Here is a 21,889-nt window from a genome sequence, read left to right on the forward strand (position 1 = left end):
TTTGAGGGAGATGGGAAAATTACACCAGTCTTCTAAGACCAGCATCTTCTAAAGTACTGAGGCCTCAGGCAAAAAAAACACCCTCCATGTCGTTTCTAACTGTCTGCCAACTACCAACCAACTCACCATAGCAACAGGCACTAAAGAAAACATACGACCCTCATTACATGCAAGAAAAGAACAAGGAGGGGTTGTCAGAGAACATGGGTTTTAAAAATGTATTTTGTATGCTTGGGTGGGATGGAAGGCAGACTGTTGTCTGAATGGCTCTGTTGTAGAGCCTCATTCATGACCATGTTTTAACTACATATGACTCAGCCTCATACAAGTCAGTGGCCACCTGTCATTGGGCTCAACCTCCCACTCACAACAACCTCCACAATAGGAGAAACCATACCGCCTAGAGCCATGGCTTGATTTTGCTAGTACATTTCCTCAGCTAAAACACATCCCATACACTCTATATAGGAGTTATTATCTAATGGTTTGCTTTAAGCACTTATCTGCTTTCCTCTCGCCACGCATGTTCCTCCCTAACGTAGTGGTGAGTTAAATCGTGTGCGACAGTCTCCGGGTCCCATCATCCTGTGAGCTCAGCGTCCGTGTGGCGTTCCATGTTCTAAAAAGGCTTCACCTCTGCCATTGTGATCACATTTATGCTTTCGCACCACAAGCCCACTGAACCTTTATCATCATTTGGCACGTTAGCGCAAACTCTGCCCCAGAAATCAGATGACGGGGAACACACACTATGCCTGGCGACACGCGATAGCTTCTCTGTGACTCACTAGGTAACCCAACAGTTGCATGACAACACCAGATAGTGGGAGACAATAGGCTACATTTACATTTTACATCTAAAATGTCACAATCTGGTGCCAGCTAATTTGAAAGGTTATTTGAAGACACCAATGTGACTTCACACCGATGGGGTGGCACATTATTACCATTTGGAGAAAAATAGTGTGCACTGTATGCTTTACATTTTATACATGGTCTACAGTATTTTCATTTAACCTTCATTTAACCAGGAAGTCACACTGAGGTCAGAATACCTCTTTCCCAAGGGAGACCTAGCCACTGTAAACAATGACCATGGTGGCACAATGGAACTAGAGTTTTTTGGATCTCATTGTGTAACTTCGAGGTGTGTGTTTGGCGAACTGCAGTGTGTGTGTGTGTGTGTGGGGGGGGGGGGGGGGGGCTGTTCCTTAACATTACCCTTCAGACAGCATCTTCTTAATGCGCTCCTTTTCCGACGTCATCTGCTCCATGTCGGCGCTCTTGCTGCGGAACAGCTTGTCCTCGGGGCCGTTGACAGTCAGCAGCGGCGGCGAGTGGCGGTCCTCTGATAAGTCCTGGGGGACCACAGGGACATGATTAGTGACAGGACGGATATCATGGAAATGAGTTACCCGGACACCTCCAATCCTACTGTATGTCCAACTCTTCCTCGTTGTCGGAGCTCAATGAAGCTGACCACAACTACTCTACATTATGAAGGGAAGGGGTGGCCAACCAGCCTCCTGCAGAGCTACTGGGTATGCAGATTTTTGCTCAAGCCCTACTCTAACACACCTGATTCTACTAATTAGCTGCTCAGTAAGACTTTGATACGCTTAATTAGGTGTGTTACAACATGAGGTGTTCCAAAAGCCTGCATACCCCAGTGGCTCTCCAGGAGGTGAGTTGGCCAAACCTGACATAACTCTAGGACGGCCTAACAGGCCTAAGGATTGGTTTAGACAAACCAGGGCTCACTTCAATATGTTTTTAATACAAATGTGAGCTCTTGGTTAAAATCGTGGATGAATAAGTGATGTGTCCATCTCATGTGTCTTTTTGAACTAACAGACCACACATAGGGATCTCTCTGATATCTCTGTCTGTATCTGAATTTGGTGTGCTTGTTACGGGAATTAAAGGGATACTTCGGGATTTTGGCAATGAGGCCTTTTATCAACTTCCCTAGTCAGATGAACTCGTGGATACCATTTTTATGTCTGTGTGCAGTTTGAAAGAAGTTGCTATCTAGCGCAATTGCTAACTAACATTAGTGCAATGACTGGAAGTCTATGGGTATATATGTTAGCATGGTAGCAGATACCCATAGACTTTGTCATTGCGCTAATGCTAGTTTGCATTGGCTCGCGAAACTACCTCTAACTTCCTTCATACTTGACACAGAGACATACAAATGGTATCCACGAGTTCATCCAACTCAAGGGAAGTAGATAAAACACAAAGTATCCCTTTAAGAAAACATGAACGCTTAAAATAAAGACTGAGCATATCCTACAGTGTTCCCATTAAATTAGAATAATTTGTTTTGATCTGAAAAGGGAGCGGAATGACTATTCATTTCACACTGCATATTTCTATTTGTCATAGCTATTCCCCTGCCAGTTAGAGCATTGACATTCAGGGGCTGTACAATGAGACAGAAACAGGGCAGCTCAGCATTTGTGATGTGAGTAGATATTTATTGTTCGAGGCACATTCAAACTGTTTTTTTAAAATTCTGTATTAGTATTGTACCGTTCCTGTTACCTGACAAAGATAAATGGTTGAAACAGTAGCCCTCGTTAGTACAATAAAATGACAGGAAGAAGATGACAAGCTGTCGCTATACATTCAGACACCTCATCCAAAACAACAGGTTGCCAAAAGTAATTAGGTCATTTATTAACCACCATACTGATGTAGGATCTTAATTTGAGCCACTTTGCTAAATAATCCTACAGCAACAGGAAATGTGAATTATTATGGGGCTTACAATTACTGGACACTTTTGTAGGGGTTGATATGTTTTCCATAAGGGAAAATCAAGTCTGACATTTCATGGTGAAAATGACAAACTTCAGAAGCCTTGCAGGAAATTCTCCTGCAACAGGGTGATCAAATTAAGATCCTACATCTGTATCCGCAACACAGGTTCAAAGTTGAACAAGCAACCATGTGGAGCCACACAGCTGCTAAACGCATTACTTTGTAGAGCATGAAGCAGCATATGGCTCTTTCCTTTTAAAATGATTTAAATTCGAAGGAACATTGCCGAGTTGCAATGCTTCCTTTCATTTGTATGCCAGTGGATACTGAAAGACAATTCTCTGTATTGTACAGTGCGTTCGGAAAGTATTCAGACCCATTGACTTTTAGCACATTTTGTTAAGTTACAGCCTTATTATAAAACGGATTAGATAAATGTGTTCCCTCAATCTACACACAATACCCTATAATGACAAAGTGAAAACCGGGTTTTATACATTTTTGAAAATGTATTTAAAATAAAAAACAGAAATACCTTATTTACATAAGTATTCAGACCCTTTGCTATAAGACTCGAAATTGAGTTCAGGCACATCCTGTTTCCATTGATCATCCTTGAGATGTTTCTACAACTTGATTGTCCACTTGTGGTAAATTCAATTGATTGGACATGATTTGGAAAGGCACACACCTGTCTATTTAAGGTCCCACAGTTGACAGTGTATGTCAGAGCAAAAACCAAGCCATGAGGTCGAAGGGATTGTCCGTAGAGCTCCGAGACAGGATTGTGTCGAGGCACAGATCTGTGGAAGGGTACCAAATAATGTCTGCAGCATTGACGGTCCCCAAAAACACAGTGGCCTCCATTTTTCTTAAATGGAAGAAGTTTGGAACCACCAAGACTCTCCCTAGAGCTGGCCGCTCGGCCAAACTGAGCAATCGGGGGAGAAAGGCCGGATGGTCACTGACAGCGTTCCAGAGTTCCTCTGTGGAGATGGGAGAACCTTCCAGGAGCACTCCACCAATCAGGCCTTTATGGTAGATTGGCCAGAAGGAAGCCACTCCTCAGTAAAATGCACAACAGCCCGCTTAGAGTTCGCCAAAAGTTACCTAAAGGACACAGACCATGAGAAACAAGATTCTCTAGTCTAATGAAACCAAGATTGAAGTCTTTGGCCTGAGTGCCAAGTGTCACGTTTGGAGGAAACCTGGCACCATCCCTACGGTGAAGCATGGTGGTGGCAGCATCATGCTGTTGGAATGTTTTTCAGCTGCAGAGACTGGGAGACTAGTCAGGATCAAGGGAAAGATGAACAGAGCAAAGTACAGAGAGATCCTTGATGAAAACCTACTCCAGAGTGCTTAGGACCTCAGACTGGTGTGAAGATTCACCTTCCACAGGACAGTGACCCTATGCACAGAGCCAAGACAAGAGTGGCTTTGGGACAAGTCTCTGAATGTCCTCGAGTGGCCAAGCCAGAGCCTGGACTTGAACCCGATCAAACGTCTGAAAATCGCTGTGCAGCGACGCTCCCCATCCAACCTGACAGATCTTGAGAGGATCTGCAGAGAAGAATGGGAGAAATTCCCCAAATACAAGTGTGCCAGGCTCGAGGTGTCATACCCAAGAAGACTTGAGGCTGTAATCACTGCCAAAGGTGCTTCAACAAAGTACTGAGTAAAGGGTCTGAATACTTATGTAATTGTGATATTTTTATTTTATTTTTATAAATTAGCAAAAAATTCTAAAAACCTGTTTTTTGTTTTGTCATTATGGGGTATTGTGTGTAGATTGTGGGGAAAAAGCAATTTAATCAATTTTAGAATAATGTAACAAAATGTGGAGGCTTGTTAGCCTTTTTTAATTTCGGTCACGTAAGCCATTTTACTTATTTGCTATAGCCAGGCCAAATAATTTCAGGAATAACTGTTTGTGATTAGGAAACTTATGAGAACCATACAAACTTCATCAAACAACGGGGATGAGCATGCTCTACCACTACAGGGCAGTTTAGTTGACGCAAAGTAAGACATTCTCGTGTTCCAATTGTTTGTTTTAGTAGCGTGAATCGTTCCTGTTCACACAGACTTGAAGTGCGGAATAATTGAAGGAATGAATTCGAGCCTCACGCTTATCACCTGTGGAAGGCGGGGCTTCCAGTGAGGCGCGGATTTCATTGGCCTTGTCAGGAGTGATTGTAGATCCTTCAACCGAAGTCGTGAGAGTTTGACACCCCATAGTATGTTGTACCAAAGTTGACTGACTGAAAGGGAACTAAACTTGAGCTCGACAAGCGCCGAGTGCATCCGTGAGGCATTACACCCCTGCACTCAGAAAATCTTGTATTATTAATTAGTCTCAGAGTCAGCCTGTGTGTATTCCCCCAAGGAAGTTGTTTCTACGACCTAGCTACTCCCTCACTATACTTAAAAAACGTGGATAAAAAATGCACAGGGCCAGCATTCAAAACAGAGCTGGCGCTAGCTAGGTCCAAAAGTGGAGAGCAAGAAATCAAAGCTAAGACAACTCCACACACCAAAGTCAATGACTTGGGAGTACAGTTCTCTAAATTATTCATAATGTGGATCATGTTTAAGTAATAATGGATTACAAATTTCCAACAGTTTTCCCTCATCGTTGACTAGTGCATTCCAATTGGAGCAAGTGCAAACATACGACAGTGCTACATCCTAATGAGCGGAATAGCTCATTAGGGTTGTAGTTCAAATGATGATCTCAAGTGGAATCTTTTCCTTAGAAATGTACAGACAGATTGGTTTTTGATCACGGGATGATATGCTTTTTTTCCCTGTTTCCCGCTCTCCAAAATCGACCCTCATCATACTGTAACTGCATTATTGAGAACAATGCCTCATGGAAACACTAAGGGGTCTTCTAGGAACTCCCAAGTCCCATTGAAAATGCATCAATGAAGTAGGCCATCTGGGATGTGATGGGGAGAATGCCTTTGGAAGAACGTGCAGGGAGTGTGCTCTCCGTGCCAGTCGGCAGCAGAGAGAAAAGAGGTGTAATAGACATGACACTAACCTGAGAGAGCTGTGAAATGAGCAAGCAGATGGTGCATCAGTGGCAGCGAGGCAGAGGGCACCCACGTGGGGGGAAAAGAGAATGGGTGAGAAGAGAAAGAAGAGAGAAGTACACTTTCATGAACAAAGCTTAAAAAAAGAGCAATAATCAGCAATATTTCAGTGTCATACTGTCTGCTCCAGTGCACACCATTTTATGCAAAAAAACTAAAGCAAAGATAGTCGCTGGTTATGCATTATTTCAGTCAGCTATTCCCTTGATATTTTGTAATTACATTGTTTAATGATAATTACATGCTAATTTCCCTTTGGATTCTGTGAGACTCATTGAAATTTGGTTCTAGCTAATTGTGTAGAATTAAGTACCCATTGTTACAACAATTTCTCTAGGAAAATATCATATGTAGTAGAATACAGCGCTACTGAGTTTCATGACCATAAAAGGAAGAGGATGAGATCATTAAAAACTATACATTTTCATTTCAAACAGCTATAAAATATTAAACCAAAGTTATAACCCTATGCCACTGCAAACCAAGTACATCACCACTGTTTACTTATTTATCGGAGTCTTTGTCAAACCTATTTTCCTTGCTTTATACCTTTCCTTTACACTTGGTTTCCTTGAGACCCTGAACCAGCTTTATTAATTAATAAGCCCTTGCATCAGAGGCATATTTCGGTACATGCCGGCTCTCTTTGTGGGTTCTTAACGGTGAGGTCATATTAAATATAGACAACCCTCGTACTCGAGCACAACCATCTGCCCTTTTCATATGGCTGCCATCATGTGTAGCCCCGGTTCACAGGGACGTTCCGAGCTCCTGTCATGAATGACCATGATGCGCCTACAGCATGACATGACTGACGCCTCGAATGCAGACTTCACATCTCAGTAGACTAACGTGGCTTCCTCTCTCCTTATCTCCTTTCCGTCATCTGCTCTGACCAAAAAAATGTGAAAGAAGTGGACAGGTGAAAGCTAATTCCCAATAGACATCAAGCATATTGATTTCACCTATCAGATACGAAGCTGAGGATGAACGTAATATACTTTAGACTGTTGAGATGCACCCTAACCACATAGCTCTGCATCAGTGGGAGTGTACTGTTGCCTTGGAGGCTGTGAAAGAAGTGGGTGTACCCATGCTAGTTGTCAGTGACCAGGGCGTATAAGGTTTGGAGTGTAGTGAATTAATACAATGGGAGAGGAGAGGTACCAAAAGCTGGAGCGTTCAACGCTTCTTTTGTAGCCGTCCCTCCAGCTACAAAATAAAATGTTGGTTGATGTTTTGTTCTCTTTTCAACAACCATGCCATCTCAGTTGTTATTATTTAAGTCACTACTAAGCTTTTCAAAACTAAATTGCAGGACCTCCAGACAAAGCTTATACAGTTATATCATAAGAGGTGGCAACACATCTGCCATAACCATAATGACTTAAGTCAATTACAATAATTCTTTCATGAAGCGGTTTCATATTAGGACCATGGTGTGTATGCTAAACGTCAGCATATATTTCTTACATGAAACTGCACCCCTTGTGTTTAATTCATCGAACACAAATCGATACGTTTGACTTCTCTTATCTACAAGGCAAACAGAAAACCAAAGCCAGACTGTGTGTGTGTGTGTGTGTGTGTGTGTGTGTGTGTGTGTGTGTGTGTGTGTGTGTGTGTGTGTGTGTGTGTGTGTGTGTGTGGCTGAAAGTACAGGGATGAGTGCACTCTAGATGGAGGAGAGGATTGAGTCAGTGAACTGTACAAAGAAATGCGCTGTGCTCCAGCCAGTTTCCTAGGTGACCCCATTGCAATTACATTATACATTCCCACAGTAGCCAAAGGAATGTTTCCGCCTGGTGTCAACGGACGCGGGGGCATAGTGTGTGGAACTAATGTGATAAAACAGAGTGAAATCAGATCACATCAAAAATAAGCCCAGCTGTAAGATGTGCCTTGTAAAACATGACTCGAGAATATCACAAACCGGGAAAGCTATGAAGAAGAATGTACCGTTGCTTCTGCTGTATTGTTGGAGTTATGTCACATTTATGAAAACCCAAACAATGACTTCCCGGGGTATCTACTCTACACTGCCCATTGTTCATAGTCGTGCATAATAGGAATTCATGCCAGTAGAATGCCGCCTAACGCCTGTTTATCTAAATATGCTAAACAGCGAGGCTATTGTACAGTTACACAAAGGCTCTGGTTGGCTGTAGACAGTATGGAGAACTGCTTCCCCTGTGACTGGCGCTATTCTGAAAAAAAACATGTTTGCCTTATACTGTTGGCAGCTACTCATGTTCAACAGCTTCTTGTTAGTGGTTTGCAGCACACACAGCTCTCATTCAATGCATGTTGGTACAAAAAACAAATAACCAAAATGGCCCTAGCACTTATCAAACAATGGAGTCCAATTACTTTGCTGAAATAGCCATTGAAATGAATTGGACGAGCCATCGATTCAGGTTGGCTCTGTAACAACGAGCTGTATAACAATGTGATTTCCAAACGCAATTAGTTTGTATTTACATAGTTTGTGCGGTGTATAAATCGTCTCCCCCGCCCACATTGGCTCAAGCTGTCATTATTTATACAGAAAATCCTTCAAACGTAACCCAGTGATTATATATCCCATATTAATTCCCAAGAAACAAACAACCATAATGCCTTTCAGCACACAACATGGTACAAGAGAATCTTTGGAGGAATAGCCATGGGAAGAAGTTTGGGGTGGGGGTGTTGTGTTTTTTTAGCAAACAGGAGGGATGCAGAAAAAAAATTATTGCCCGCACTGAAGACGTCTATATCAGTCCACTAATACAGGACTAGTAAAGGCCCAGTGCGCCACTTTTGTGAAAATGTTTTTACAAAAATGTATTTGAGTGTTTACCAGCTTTTGTAACTGATAATTATCTGTACAAAAAAGTTAATCTGATAATACTTATGGAATATAAAAATACTTGCTTGATATAGCGTATGTTTTCTAGGTTCTTAAAATACTTATTTCTATGTGAAAACTGAAATGCTCTATTCATTCCTTTTCCATTTTAGTAGACGCTCTTATTCAGAGCAACTTAGTAGTGAGTGCATAAATTAAAATACTTTTTCGTACTGGTCCCCCGTGGGAATCAAACCCACAACCCTGGCATTGCAATCCCATTTGGTTTGCGCTTAGTGGGACTATCACTTGTTTTTCAACAGGAGAATGACCCAAAACACACCTCCAGGCTGTGGAAGGGCAATTTGACCAAGGAGAGTGATGGAGTGCTGCATCAGATGACCTGGCCTCCACAATCACCCGACTTCAACCAAATTGAGATGGTTTGGGATGAGTTGGACTGCAGAGTGAAGGAAAAGCAGCCAACAAGTGCTCAGCACATGTAGGAACTCCTTCAAGATTGTTGGAAAAGCATTCCTCATGAAGCTGGTTGAGAGAATGCCAAGAATGTGCAAAGCTGTCATCAAGGCAAAGGGTGGCTACTTTGAAGAATCTCAAATATAAAATATTTGTATTTGTTTAACACTTTTTTGGTTACTACATGATTCCATATGTGTTATTTCATAGTTTTGATGTCTTCACTATTATTTATCAATGCACAAAATAGTAAAAAAAAAAATATATATATATACATACACACGGTCCTGAAGGTAGCACTGCTAAGCCATGTGCATATCTGTCATCACACACACACACACACACACACACACACACACACACACACACACACACACACACACACACACACACACACACACAGTCCTGAAGGTAGCACTGCTAAGCCATGTGCATATCTGTCATACACACACACACACACACACACACACACACACACACACATTACACACACACGGTCCTGAGGGTAGCACTGCTAAGCCATGTGCATATATGTCATACCCACACACACACACACACACACACACACACACACACACACACAGTCCTGAAGGTAGCACTGCTAAGCCATGTGCATATCTGTCATACACACACACACACACACACATTACACACACACGGTCCTGAGGGTAGCACTGCTAAGCCATGTGCATATATGTCATACACACACACACACACACATTACACACACACACGGTCCTGAGGGTAGCACTGCTAAGCCATGTGCTTATCTGTCATGCCTCAGCAGTTAACTTATGGGGCTAATCGAACAGCTGCAATTCCAGGCCTCACCTGTGGGGCGGCGATATTCAGCGCGGGGTTGGTCAGTTCAAATTTCTCCTGTGATTTCTCCCTTGCAAGACGTGCTGCTTCTTTCACTTCCTTGAACTGGTCTGAAAACTATGGAAGAAAAAGTTAAAATGTAAGTATCAGAGTAATTAGTCAACCAGTGTGCATTAGAAATGTGTTTCTTCTGAAGTTGAGACAGTCTATAACACCAGTGGTGACTAACCTGCTGAAGCTGTTGCTCGGTGGCAAAGCCCAGGCCATACACGGTGTTTGCGCGGCTGTCAGCCCACTGGCCAAACTTCTGGGAGGTTTTGGTGAAGGTCATGTTGGGGGTGATGGTGCTGTTGATGATGGCCTGTGATGGATGGCAGAGGCCGTGGAATAAATCAACAGCTTATTTCTAATCAACAAAGCAACAAAGGAAAACTTCACACATCACTGCTTGATTCTGCCACCTTGCCTGGGGCCTACTGATAATAAATTCACAGAGAAAAACAACATTACCAACACATCAGACAAAGGCATTATTGTACAGACAATACTAAATTGCAGACGTGTCTAAAGTTCGCCATTTCCCTTTTTAATCCATCAACCCATTCAGTGAGCGAGAGCATTAACATTCTCATTGAGTAAGGACATCCACTCACTCTAGTACTGACAAAAACCTAAGAAAAATAATACTATCTGTGCTGACTACCTTTGAAGCACCCTTTGTAGGACAAGTATAGGGAGGCAGGACTAGAAAATGTTACATGCTCATTAGTCAAGAGCAGGCCAGCTCCCCTATAATGTGTGTGTGTTGGGAAGCAGCCAAGGGTACAGCTAACTACTCTCTACCAGACATGACACAGCAGGACCTTACTAATGGTGTTACTCAAAGGGGACTCTGCTGTTCAATCATACTGCATCAAAGGCAATCTGGACAATGAGGACCATGTTGGTAAGAGAGAGCCAGCGGGGTTCACATCTCACCTTGGTGCCCCCCACACTGATGATGCGGTACACACTCCGATTGGCATCGTAGAAGAAGGAGACGGTGACGGCATGCTTGCTGGCAGGAAGCCAGTTCCTCTTGGTGGCCGGGTCTATCTGGAAGACGTGCGCTCTGGCACTGAAGATGGGTTGTTCCCTTCAGGGGAGAAACACACAATGTGATTTAACAATGCAGCCCTGTCACTCACTGCCATTCGCTTCTAAGACAAGGAGGTGAAATGGAGGACGTATGCATGTTACATTTACATGATTCCATTGCTGCCACTCAAGCTGTGGGAGGGGAGCCCCTTTTTGAGATTCACACTCGGATTCATTTTGAGCCCTGGAAATGGCTCTCTTTCAAATTAGCTACCACAACGCATTAACAACAAAGGCCAAACAAACAAAATAGTTCTAAAAAGAAAATGTTCTGCAGAGGCACATATTGCTCAGACATTCATCTTTTAAATGGATGGTATTTCATTATTTTTATAGCCTGTGGGTATTGTTGTGGGTTTAGGTTAGGAGTGAACTAATGTATCAGGCATAAAATAAATGCCTGAAGCTAGATCTTCTACCTACTGGTAAATAACTACCGGGGGTAGGTTCTCTACTGCACTGTTCAATCAATCCAGTAAATGTGGAGGAGGAGTTAAGATGGAGTGTCGCCTTGTTAAATCCAAAAGCGTAAGTCGAGCCACAGGCTCACTTTCCTTTTCCTCTGAAAACCGGGAACATCTGGTTGTTGGGTACTCAACAGAGGCTAGGTTAGAAGGAAAGGCCAGGGTTTTTTCTGCCATTTAAGTCCTTGTGTCGTGCCGCCTAAGCATTTAAAAAAAAAAGTCCAAACAGTGAAGAAAAAACAGTGGGAGAATATGTAAGGATTGAAAAGCGCTTTCAGTGTAAACTTAAACGACTAAAACCAGATATAGAGTATGTAGAAAAGATAATGGACGTACACACTCAGTGGCCAGTTTTTTTCGCTCCAACAGACAGTGAGTCGCAGGCAAACAGGCATTCAGTTACTGTTTGATTGAATTTTAGAATGGGCAAAACGAGTGACCTAAGTGACTAAGCATGGTTTGATCGTCCGTGCCAGGCACGCCGGTTCCAGTATCTCAGAATCATCCAGCCTCCTGAGCTTTTCGCGTATGACAGTGTCTAGGGTTTACCGAGAACAGTGCGCAAAACAAAAAAACTTCCAGTCAGTGGTAGTCCTGTAGGTGAAAACAGCTTGTTGAAGTAGAATGGCACAACAGTGGTGTGCAGAACGGCATCTCAGAACGCACAACCTGTTGATAATTATCACGGATCGGCTATTGAAGCAGATGACCACACCGGATTCCACTCCGATCAGCTAAAAACAAGAATTAGCGGCTGCAGTGGGCCCGGTATCACCAACACTGGACAACTGAGGAGTGGAAAAACATTGCCTGGTCCGACGAATACCGGTTCCTGTTGTGTTATGCGTAAGTAGCATGAATCCATGGCCCTATCCTGCCTGGTGTCAACGGTACAGGCTCGTGGCGGTGGTGTTGGGATTGTTTTCCTGGCATTGCTAGGTCCTTTGATACCAATTGATCAACGTTTCCATGCCCCGAAGAATTCAAGCTGTTATGGGTGCAAAGGGGGTGGTCTGAGCAGGTACTAGATGGGTGTACCTAATAACTTTTTTAATCATATAATCTTTGAGAACTAACAAATAACCAAAATACAAGCTAAACAGGGAGAATTAAAAATTCCCAAAACAATGAATTTAGAAGTATAGATTTTGTTATTATGTTTGGTCAAAATAACACAGCATTAGCCATGGCAAAATGCATACAATTGCAGGAAATTCGCTTTAAAACTGAAAACAACTGTTAGCGCCATTGTAGAATTGCAGGAAATTGGCTTAAAAATGCAAACATTTCTCTACACCACCAAGATGGGGGCAGACCGTGCCACCCTGTTACGGCCCCTGCCACGCCCACCGCCTAAGCCACTTTTGGATCCAGAAAAAACCCTGGAGGCTATCTGTTAAATAAACCTTTATCAATGGATAGTGATTTGATATTTCCAGAAGCCAACTCATCCTCTAATTCAGGGTTTCTCAAACTCAGTCTTGGGGCCCCCCCTGGGTGCACAATTTGGTTTTTGCCTCAGCGCTACACAGCTGATTAGCACTACACACACATACACACACTACACAGCTCATCAAGCTTTCATTATTTGAATCAGCTGTGTAGTGCTAGGGCAAAGACCAAAATGTGCACCCAGGGGGGGGCCCCAGGACCGAGTTTGGGAAACCTTGCTGTAATTGATGTTCGCTAAGCCCTGCCCCAGAATTTTGGGCAACCAATCTGTGCTCCAATGCATAGCAACACATAAAAGCCAGTGAGTAAAAAAATATATAGTTTAAATAATTGACCAGTGCACCAGTGGTACTGAAGTTCATTCATTTCCAATGGAATGCTGCGTTTGCCTTGCAGCATTGCGTTGCAGAGGCAGTTTCAGGGCGTTCTGTGTGGTGCATATGTTGGATTTATCGAAAGTATGCGTAGTGCCTCGATTATACCTTCAGCGTAATTGCGCAAAATGGTACGCAGCAGCATCTACATGTGTGCAACAAAAGTTCAACATTCACCTTTTGCTACCATTTCTGTCAAGCCATCTACGCATAGTTTGACGCAGATGTTCCATGTTTGATAAATCCAACGTATTCACCACACAGAACGCACTGCAACTGCCTCTGCAACACAACGCTGCAAGGCAAACGCAGCATTCCATTGGAAATGAACGTACTTCTGGTGTACCAAAATGCAATGACACTGTCGGTGTGATCGAGGCGTAAAGGACATGCTGGTGGCCCTGTCACTTACAACTTATCGAAATCTCCTAAGGAATGTTTGGATGATGCCCGCGGTTTCTTCCCGTCACAATTGTGTGGCCTGTACAGGTATTACAAAGTCCAACACCTTCAGATCGTTCATTACAAATAAAGAATACACCATCAATAGATTAATTGCCTGTGGATCTAACAATGTAGTGTATCTACTGTCTTGTCCATGAGGCTTGCAATACACTGGTATTCATTTTGCTCCTCCCTTCCTGTAGGCAGAAACTCAAAAAGGATGTACCCATGCTAAGGACTATTCAACGCTGGTCTGACCAATCTGAATCCACGCTTCAAGATTGTTTTGATCACACGGACTGGGATATGTTCCGGGTAGCTTCCGAGAATAATACTGACAAATATACTGATACGGTGACTGAGTTTATCAGGAAGTGTATAGGAGATGTTGTACCAACTGTGACTATTAAAACCTTCCTAACCAGAAACCGTGGCTAGATGGCAGCATTCGCGCAAAACTGAAAGTGCGAACCACTGCATTTAACCATGGCAAGGTGACTGGGAATATAGCAGAATACAAACAGTGTAGTTATTCCTGCCGCAAGGCAATCCAACAGGCAAAACATCAATATAGAGACAAAGTGGAGTCGCAATTCAACGGCTCAGACATGAACGTATGTGGCAGGGTCTACAGACAATCAGGGACTACAAAAGGAAAACCAGCTACGTCGCGGACACCGACATCTTGCTTCCGGACAAGCTAAACACCTTCACCCGCTTTGAGGATAACACAGTGCCACCGACGCGGCCCGCTACGAAGGACTCTGGGCTCTCCTTCTCCGTGACCGACTTGAGTAAGACATTTAAGCATGTTAACCCTCGCAAGGCTGCCGGCCCAGACGGCATCCCAAGCCGCGTCCTCAGAGCATGCGCAAACCAGCTGGCTGGTGTGTTTACGGACATATTCAAACTCTCCCTATCCCAGTCAGCTGTCCCCACATGCTTCAAGATGGCCACCATTGTTCCTGTACCCAAGAAAGCTAAGGTAACTGAACTAAATGACTATCGCCCCATAACACTCACTTCTGTCATCATGAAGTGCTTTGAGAGACTAGTCAAGGATCATATCACCTCTACCTTACCTGTCACCCCAGACCCACTTCAATTTGCTTACCGCGCCAATAGATCCACAGACGGTGCAATCGCCATCACACTGCACACTGTCCTATCCCATCTGGACAAGAGGAATACCTATGTAAGAATGCTGTTCATTGACTATAGCTCAGCATTCAACACCATAGTACCCTCCAAGCTCATCATTAAGCTCGAGGCCCTGGGTCTGAACCCCGCCCTGTGCAACTGGGTCCTGGACTTCCTTACCGGCCGCCCACAGGTGGTGAAGCTAGGAAACAACACCTCCACTTCACTGATCCTCAACACTGGGGCCCCACAAGGGTGTGTGCTCGGCCCCCTCCTGTACTCCCTGTTCACCACCCATGATTGTGTGGCCAAGCAGGCCTCCAACTCAATCATCAACTTTGCAGACATCACAACAGTAGTAGGCTTGATTACCGACAATGATGAGACAGCCTACAGGGAGGAGGTGAGGGCTCTGGGAGTGTGATGCCAAGAAAATAACCTCTCACTCAATGTCAATAAAACAAAGGAGATGATCGTGGACTGCAGTGGAGAAGGTGGAAAGCTTAAAGTTCCTCGGCGTACACATAACTGACAAACTGAAATGGTCCACCCACACAGACAGTGTGGTGAAGAAGGTGCAACAGCGCCTAAAACATTTACAGATGCACAATTGAGAGCATCCTGTCGGGCTGTATCACCGCCTGGTACGGCAACTGCACCGCCTGGAACCGCAGGGCTCTCCAGAGGGTGGTGCGGTCTGCCCAACATATCACCAGGGGCACACTTCCTGCCCTCCAGGACACCTACAGCACCCAGTGTCACAGGAAGGCCAAAAAGATCATCAAGGACAACCCACCCAAGCCACTGCCTGTTCAACCCGCTATCATCCAGAAGGTGAGGTCAGTACAGGTGCATCAAAACTGGGACCGAGAGACTGAACAGCTTCTCTCTCCAGGCCATCAGACTGTTAAATAGACATCACTAGCACAGAGGCTGCTGCCTATATACATAGACTTTAAATCACTGGCCACTTTAATAAGTGGAACACTAGTCACTTTAACAATGTTTGCATATCTTGCATTACTCATCTCATATGTATTCTATTCTACTGTATCTTAGTCTATGCCACTCTGACATTTCCCGTCCATATATTTATATATTTTTAATTCCATTCCTTTACTTAGATTTGTGTGTATTAGGTATATGTTGTGAAATTGTTAGATATTACTGCACTGTCGGAGCTAGAAAAGCAAGCATTTCGCTACACCTGCAATAACATCTGCTAAACACGTGTATGTGACCAATAACATTTTATTTATTGGATTTATTACACGTAGGCAACTACGGTTACGCAATAATAAGCGTCGCAGTGCCATCTGAAGAAATGACCTAAAATCACCAGTGGCCAGACATTTTTATGAGGCTAATCATGCTGTGAATGATCTTACGTTCTGTGCCATTGACTGTGTTCTCTCAAACTGCAAATGCAATATAGGATGAGCACCTTCTCCAGTGCTAAGCCCGATGGAACTTGTACTTAAAATGTCTACACAGTTGAATTATCGATTTGTGATACTCTTCTATATATTCCCGATTCGCCAGTCTCTAATGAACTATCTTTTTGCTCCTGTTGCGCTTGTTACACACAGCAGGTCTTAAGTACGTGTCTTCTTAATTTGTTTCTACAGCACTAATAAAAGCATAAAACCGAAACGTATGTCCAGTACATTGTTTTTATTAGCACCTTTCACTTTTTGTATTATATTATTTTTGCATCTCAGCTTCCTTGGGTTACTCCTGTTCATGGTTTTGAGTGCAAGTACTTTTTGAACTCTACAGATATTCTCTCTCCCACGCAGCGGCCGCCGTTCATTCTAGCCTGAGCGCTGACCCTCATATTGGCTTTCTAGCTAGCCGTGTTATGAACACAACTCCCATCTGCTGTCGACATCAGGATACAATGAAAGCACTAGCTAGTTAGCTTAAAGTGGTTAATAGCTTTGACTGCATGCTGACAGTGAATTCAGAGACATGCAGTGGCTATCCACACTACAAACAATTTTACCAGGTTTCCGCGAAGCAATTGTAATTACAGTCCACCACAACATACCCGAGAATTTCCTGATTAGCAAGGGATAGTGTGTTCAATTTCATTGTGTATTAAAAACAAAGTTTGAGATCATTGTGAGGGGATTTTGACAGCGGTTCTTTTGAGAAAATGTTGTCCGAGGTTACAACAGTAAAGGGTCAATTGTATCTCTCTTAGAAGAAAATAAAAGCAGAAAGTCAAGGACATCCATTACCAGATGTTGTAGGGAGATTCAAACACATTACAAGATAATGCAACATTACACAACTAGATGAGTTTATACAATGTTCATCTATGCAATGTAGGGGAGAACCAGGACGAAAGTAACATGCCCCATTTTCTCAGATAACAAAGAAGCTAGAATGATGTAATGAAGTCGGCACGTTATTAATTCGGAGGACAACCTCCTTGCAAAATAACAGCCCAGTCTGACCATGTTTCGCCAAGTTACCAACAAAAAGTTGGTAACTTGGCAACTAAATGCCAGCATAAGTATCAAGTGTCATGCTAGCTAATCTTGGGTGTTAGCCTGGGAGAAGTTACAGGAAAGACAGGTGGGACGGAAGTAACAATGCAATCTGATGATCTGGAATAAAAGAAAATAAACGTTTAAAACAGAGGCCATTGTCTCCTCTAGTTCATATTGCTTTTATAAATGTTTGCAAAATAGCAACATGTGACAATGTTTGAAACTTATATATGACATTAGAATTATGCCTTAATCAATTGACTTGATGGATCTGCTCCAGGAGAGCTGGAGCGTGCCTGATTGGTAGGGCTAACCATGAATAGTCACTGAAAATGGTGAAAAACATCTTCTACATTCCCATTAAAGTGAGTTGAGAAAAGTAGCGTTAATATAGCGATTATGTGATCCAATTGAGTTTGATTCATATTGTAAGACAAAATATTGTCGTTGAACAACATTGCAATGTTGACACATGGTTCATTTTCATAAACTTAGAACCTATAATATTAATTATTTCAAATCGACACACGTGAAATCATGGCTGATATTACATTTGTTGAAAGTAACAAGCATTACATACCAAAAACATGGAGATAAGACAGATATTGTGCACTTCTTGCCAGCTGTTACTTCCCTCCCAAGGCTGTGTTACTTTTGTAACTGCCGGCAAGGGCGGGAGTAACATTGTGGTAGTTCTGTTCTCTGTCTATTTAATTTCAACTAATTTACCCTACAAATGAAATTACAGTTGCTAATGGTAGAGGACAGGTGTGTCAAGTTGGATGGATGTCCTTTGGGTGGTGGACCATTCTTGAAACACACAGAAAACTGTTGATCGTGATAAACCCAGCAGCGTTACAGTTCTTGACACAATTCGGTGCACCTGGCACCTACTACCATACCCCGTTCAAAGGCACTTCAAACCTTTGTCTTGCCCATTCACCCTCCGAGTGGCGCACATTCCCAATCCATGTCTCAATCGTCTCAAGGCTTAAAAATCATTCTTTAACCAGTCTCCTCCACTTCATCTACACTGATTGAAATGGATTTGTGACATCACTAAGGGATCATAGCTTTCTCCTGGATTCACATGGTCACTATGTCAAGGAAAGAGCAGGTGTTCTTAATGTTTTGTGGATTCGGAAAGTATTTAGACACTTCCCCTTTTCCACATTTTGTTACTTTACAGCCTTATTCTAAAATTGATTAAATAAAAAAAGTCCTCAATCTACACACAATACCCCATAACAACAAAGCGAAAACAGGTTTTTAAAAATGTTTGCTAATTTATTAAAAATGAAAAACAGAAATACCTTATTGATATACACAATTAGTCAAAAGTTTAGAACACCTACTCATTCAAGGGTTTTTATTTTTACTATTTTCTACATTGTAGAAGAATAGCGAAGACATCAAAACTATGAAATAACACATATGGAATCATGTAGTAAACAAAAAAAGTGATAAACAAATCCAAATATATTTTAGATTCTTCAAATAGCCACCCTTTGCCTTGATGACAGCTTTGCCCACTCTTGACATTCTCTCAACCAGCTTCATGAGGTAGTCACCTGGAATGCATTTCAATTAACAGGTGTGTCTTCTTAAAAGTTAATTTGTGAAATTTCTTTCCTTCTTAATGCGTTTGAGCCAATCAGTTGTGTTGTGACAAGGGAGGGGTGGTATACAGAAGATAGCCATATTGTGGCAAGAACAGCTCAGATAAGCAACGAGAAACGACAGTCCATCATTACTTTAACCTCTCTAGGGTAGGGGGCAGTATTTGCACAGCCGGATAAAAAACGTACCCGATTTAATCTGGTTATTACTACTGCCCAGAAACTACAATATGCATATAATTGTTTGATTTGGATAGAAAACACCCTAAAGTTTCTAAAACTGTTTGAATGGTGTCTGTGAGTATAACAGAACTCATATGGCAGGCAAAAACCTGAGAAGATTCCTTACAGGAAGTGCCCTCTCTGACCATTTCTTGGCCTTCTACACTCTCTTTATTGAAAACTAAGGATCTCTGCTGTAACGTGACACTTCCTACGGCTCACATAGGCTCTCAGAAGGCGGCAGAATGGTGAATGATGACTCTGCAGCCCATTGCTGAAAAACAGTAGCGCATTTGGATAGTGGTCGATCAGAGAACAATGAGACTGGGAAGGCGCGTGCACGAGCCGACACCATGTTTTAATTTTTTCGTCTTTGAACGAAAACAGGGTTTCCCGGTCGGAATATTATCGCTTTTTTACGAGAAAAATCGCATAAAAATTGATTTTAAACAGCGGTTGACATGCTTCGAAGTACGGTAATGGAATATTTAGAATTTTTTGGTCATGAAACGCGTCGGGCGCGTCACCCTTCGGATAGTGTCTTGAACGCACGAACAAAACAGAGGATATTTGAACATAACTATGGATTATTTTGAATCAAACCAACATTTGTTATTGAAGTAGAAGTCCTGGGAGTGCATTCTGACGAAGAACAGCAAAGGTAATCCAATTTTTCTTATAGTAAATCTGAGTTTGGTTAGTACCAAACTTGGTGGGTGTCAAAATAGCTAGCCATGATGGCCGGGCTATCTACTCAGAATATTGCAAAATGTGCTTTTGCCGAAAAGCTATTTTAAAATCGGACATAGCGATTGCATAAAGGAGTTCTGTATCTATAATTCTTAAAATAATTGTTATGTTTTTTGTGAACGTTTATCGTGAGTAATTTAGTAAATTCACCGGAAGTTTGCGGTGGGTATGCTAGTTCTGAACGTCACATGCTAATGTAAAAAGCTGGTTTTTGATATAAATATGAACTTGATTGAACAAAACATGCATGTATTGTATAACATAATGTCCTAGGAGTGTCATCTGATGAAGATCATCAAAGGTTAGTGCTGCATTTAGCAGTGGTTTGGGTTTATGTGACATTGTATGCTAGCTTGATTATTATTGATTATTTCTGGCTGGGTACTCTGCTGACATAATCTAATGTTTTGTTTTCGTTGTAAAGCCTTTTTGAAATCGGACAGTGTGGTTAGATTAACGAGAGTCTTGTCTTTAAAATGGTGTAAAATAGTCATATGTTTGAGAAATTGAAGTAATAGCATTTCTAAGGTATTTGAATATCGCGCCACGGGATTCCACTGGCTGTTGAGTAGGTGGGACGATTCGTCCCACATACCCTAGAGAGGTTAAGACATGAAGGTCAGTCAATACGGAACATTTCAAGAACTTTGAAAGTTTCTTCAAATGCAGTCGCAAAAACATTGCTATGATGAAATTGGCTCTCATGAGGACCGCCACAGGAATGGAAGGCCCAGAGTTACCTCTGCTGCAGAGGATAAGTTCATTAGAGTTATCAGTCTCAGAATGCAGCCCAAATAAATGCTTCACAGAGTTAAAGTAACAGACACATCTGTGTGAATCAGGCCATCATTGTCGAATTGCTGCAAAGAAACTACTACTAAAGGACACCAATAAGAATAAGAGACTTGCTTGGGCCAAGAAACACAAGCAATGGACATTAGACGGGTGGTAATCTGTCCTTTGGTCTGATGAGTCAAAATTTTTGGGTCCAACCCCGTGTCTTTGTGAGACATGGTGTGGGTGAACGGATGATCGCCACATGTGTATTTCCCACCATAAAGCATGGAGAAGGAGGTGTTATGCTGTGGTGGTGCTTTGCTGGTGACACTGATTTATTCAGAAATCAAGGCACATTTAACCCGCATGGCTACCACAGCACTCAGCAGCGATACGCCATCCCATCTGGTTTGGGCTTAGTGGGACTATCATTTGTTTTTCAACAAGACAATGACCCAACACACCTCCAGGCTGTGTAAGGGCTATTTTACCAAGAAGGAGAGTGATGGAGTGCTGCATCAGATGACCTGGCCTCCACAATCCCCGACCTCAACCAAATTGAGATGGTTTGGGATGAATTGAACCGCAGAGTGAAGGAAAAGCAGCCAACAAGTGCTCAGCATATGTGGGAACTCCTTCAAGAGTATTGGAAAAGCATTCCAGGTGAAGCTGGTTGAGAAAATGCCAAGAGTGTGCAAAGCTGTCATCAAGGGAAAGGGCGCCTAATAAAATATATTTTGATTTCTTTAACACTTTTTTGGTAACTACATGATTCCATATGTGTTATTTCAGAGATTTGATGTCTTCACTATTATTCTACAATGTAGAAAATAGTAAAAATAACAAAAAAACACTTGAGTAGGTGTTCTAAAACCTTTGACCGGTAGTGTAAGTATACAGACCCTTTGCTATGAGACTCGAAATTGAGCTCAGGCGCATCCTGTTTCCATTGATCATCCTTGAAATGTTTCTACAACTTCATTGGAGTCCACTTGTGGTAAATTCAATTGATT

At 42.5% G+C, this 21,889-nt stretch overlaps 1 protein-coding gene across 4 annotated transcripts in view; it reads right to left on the reverse strand.

The window, feature by feature from the left end:
* Positions 1-21,889, reverse strand: part of homer3b (homer scaffold protein 3b) — a 62,372-nt gene that overhangs the window by 18,349 nt on the left and 22,134 nt on the right. For all 4 annotated transcript variants that reach the window (XM_014216079.3, XM_082956753.1, XM_082956754.1 and 1 more), the window contains 4 exons: positions 10,978-11,134; positions 10,229-10,360; positions 10,009-10,116; positions 1,222-1,358 (listed from right to left, as the gene is read on the reverse strand). In XM_014216079.3, the coding sequence (XP_014071554.1) occupies positions 1,222-1,358; positions 10,009-10,116; positions 10,229-10,360; positions 10,978-11,134 (534 nt within the window). The remainder of the gene's footprint in view (positions 1-1,221; positions 1,359-10,008; positions 10,117-10,228; positions 10,361-10,977; positions 11,135-21,889) is intronic.

The sequence above is a fragment of the Salmo salar genome, chromosome 10 (genome assembly GCF_965601325.2).
Source record: "Salmo salar chromosome 10, fSalSal1, whole genome shotgun sequence".
Classification (NCBI taxonomy): domain Eukaryota; kingdom Metazoa; phylum Chordata; class Actinopteri; order Salmoniformes; family Salmonidae; genus Salmo; species Salmo salar.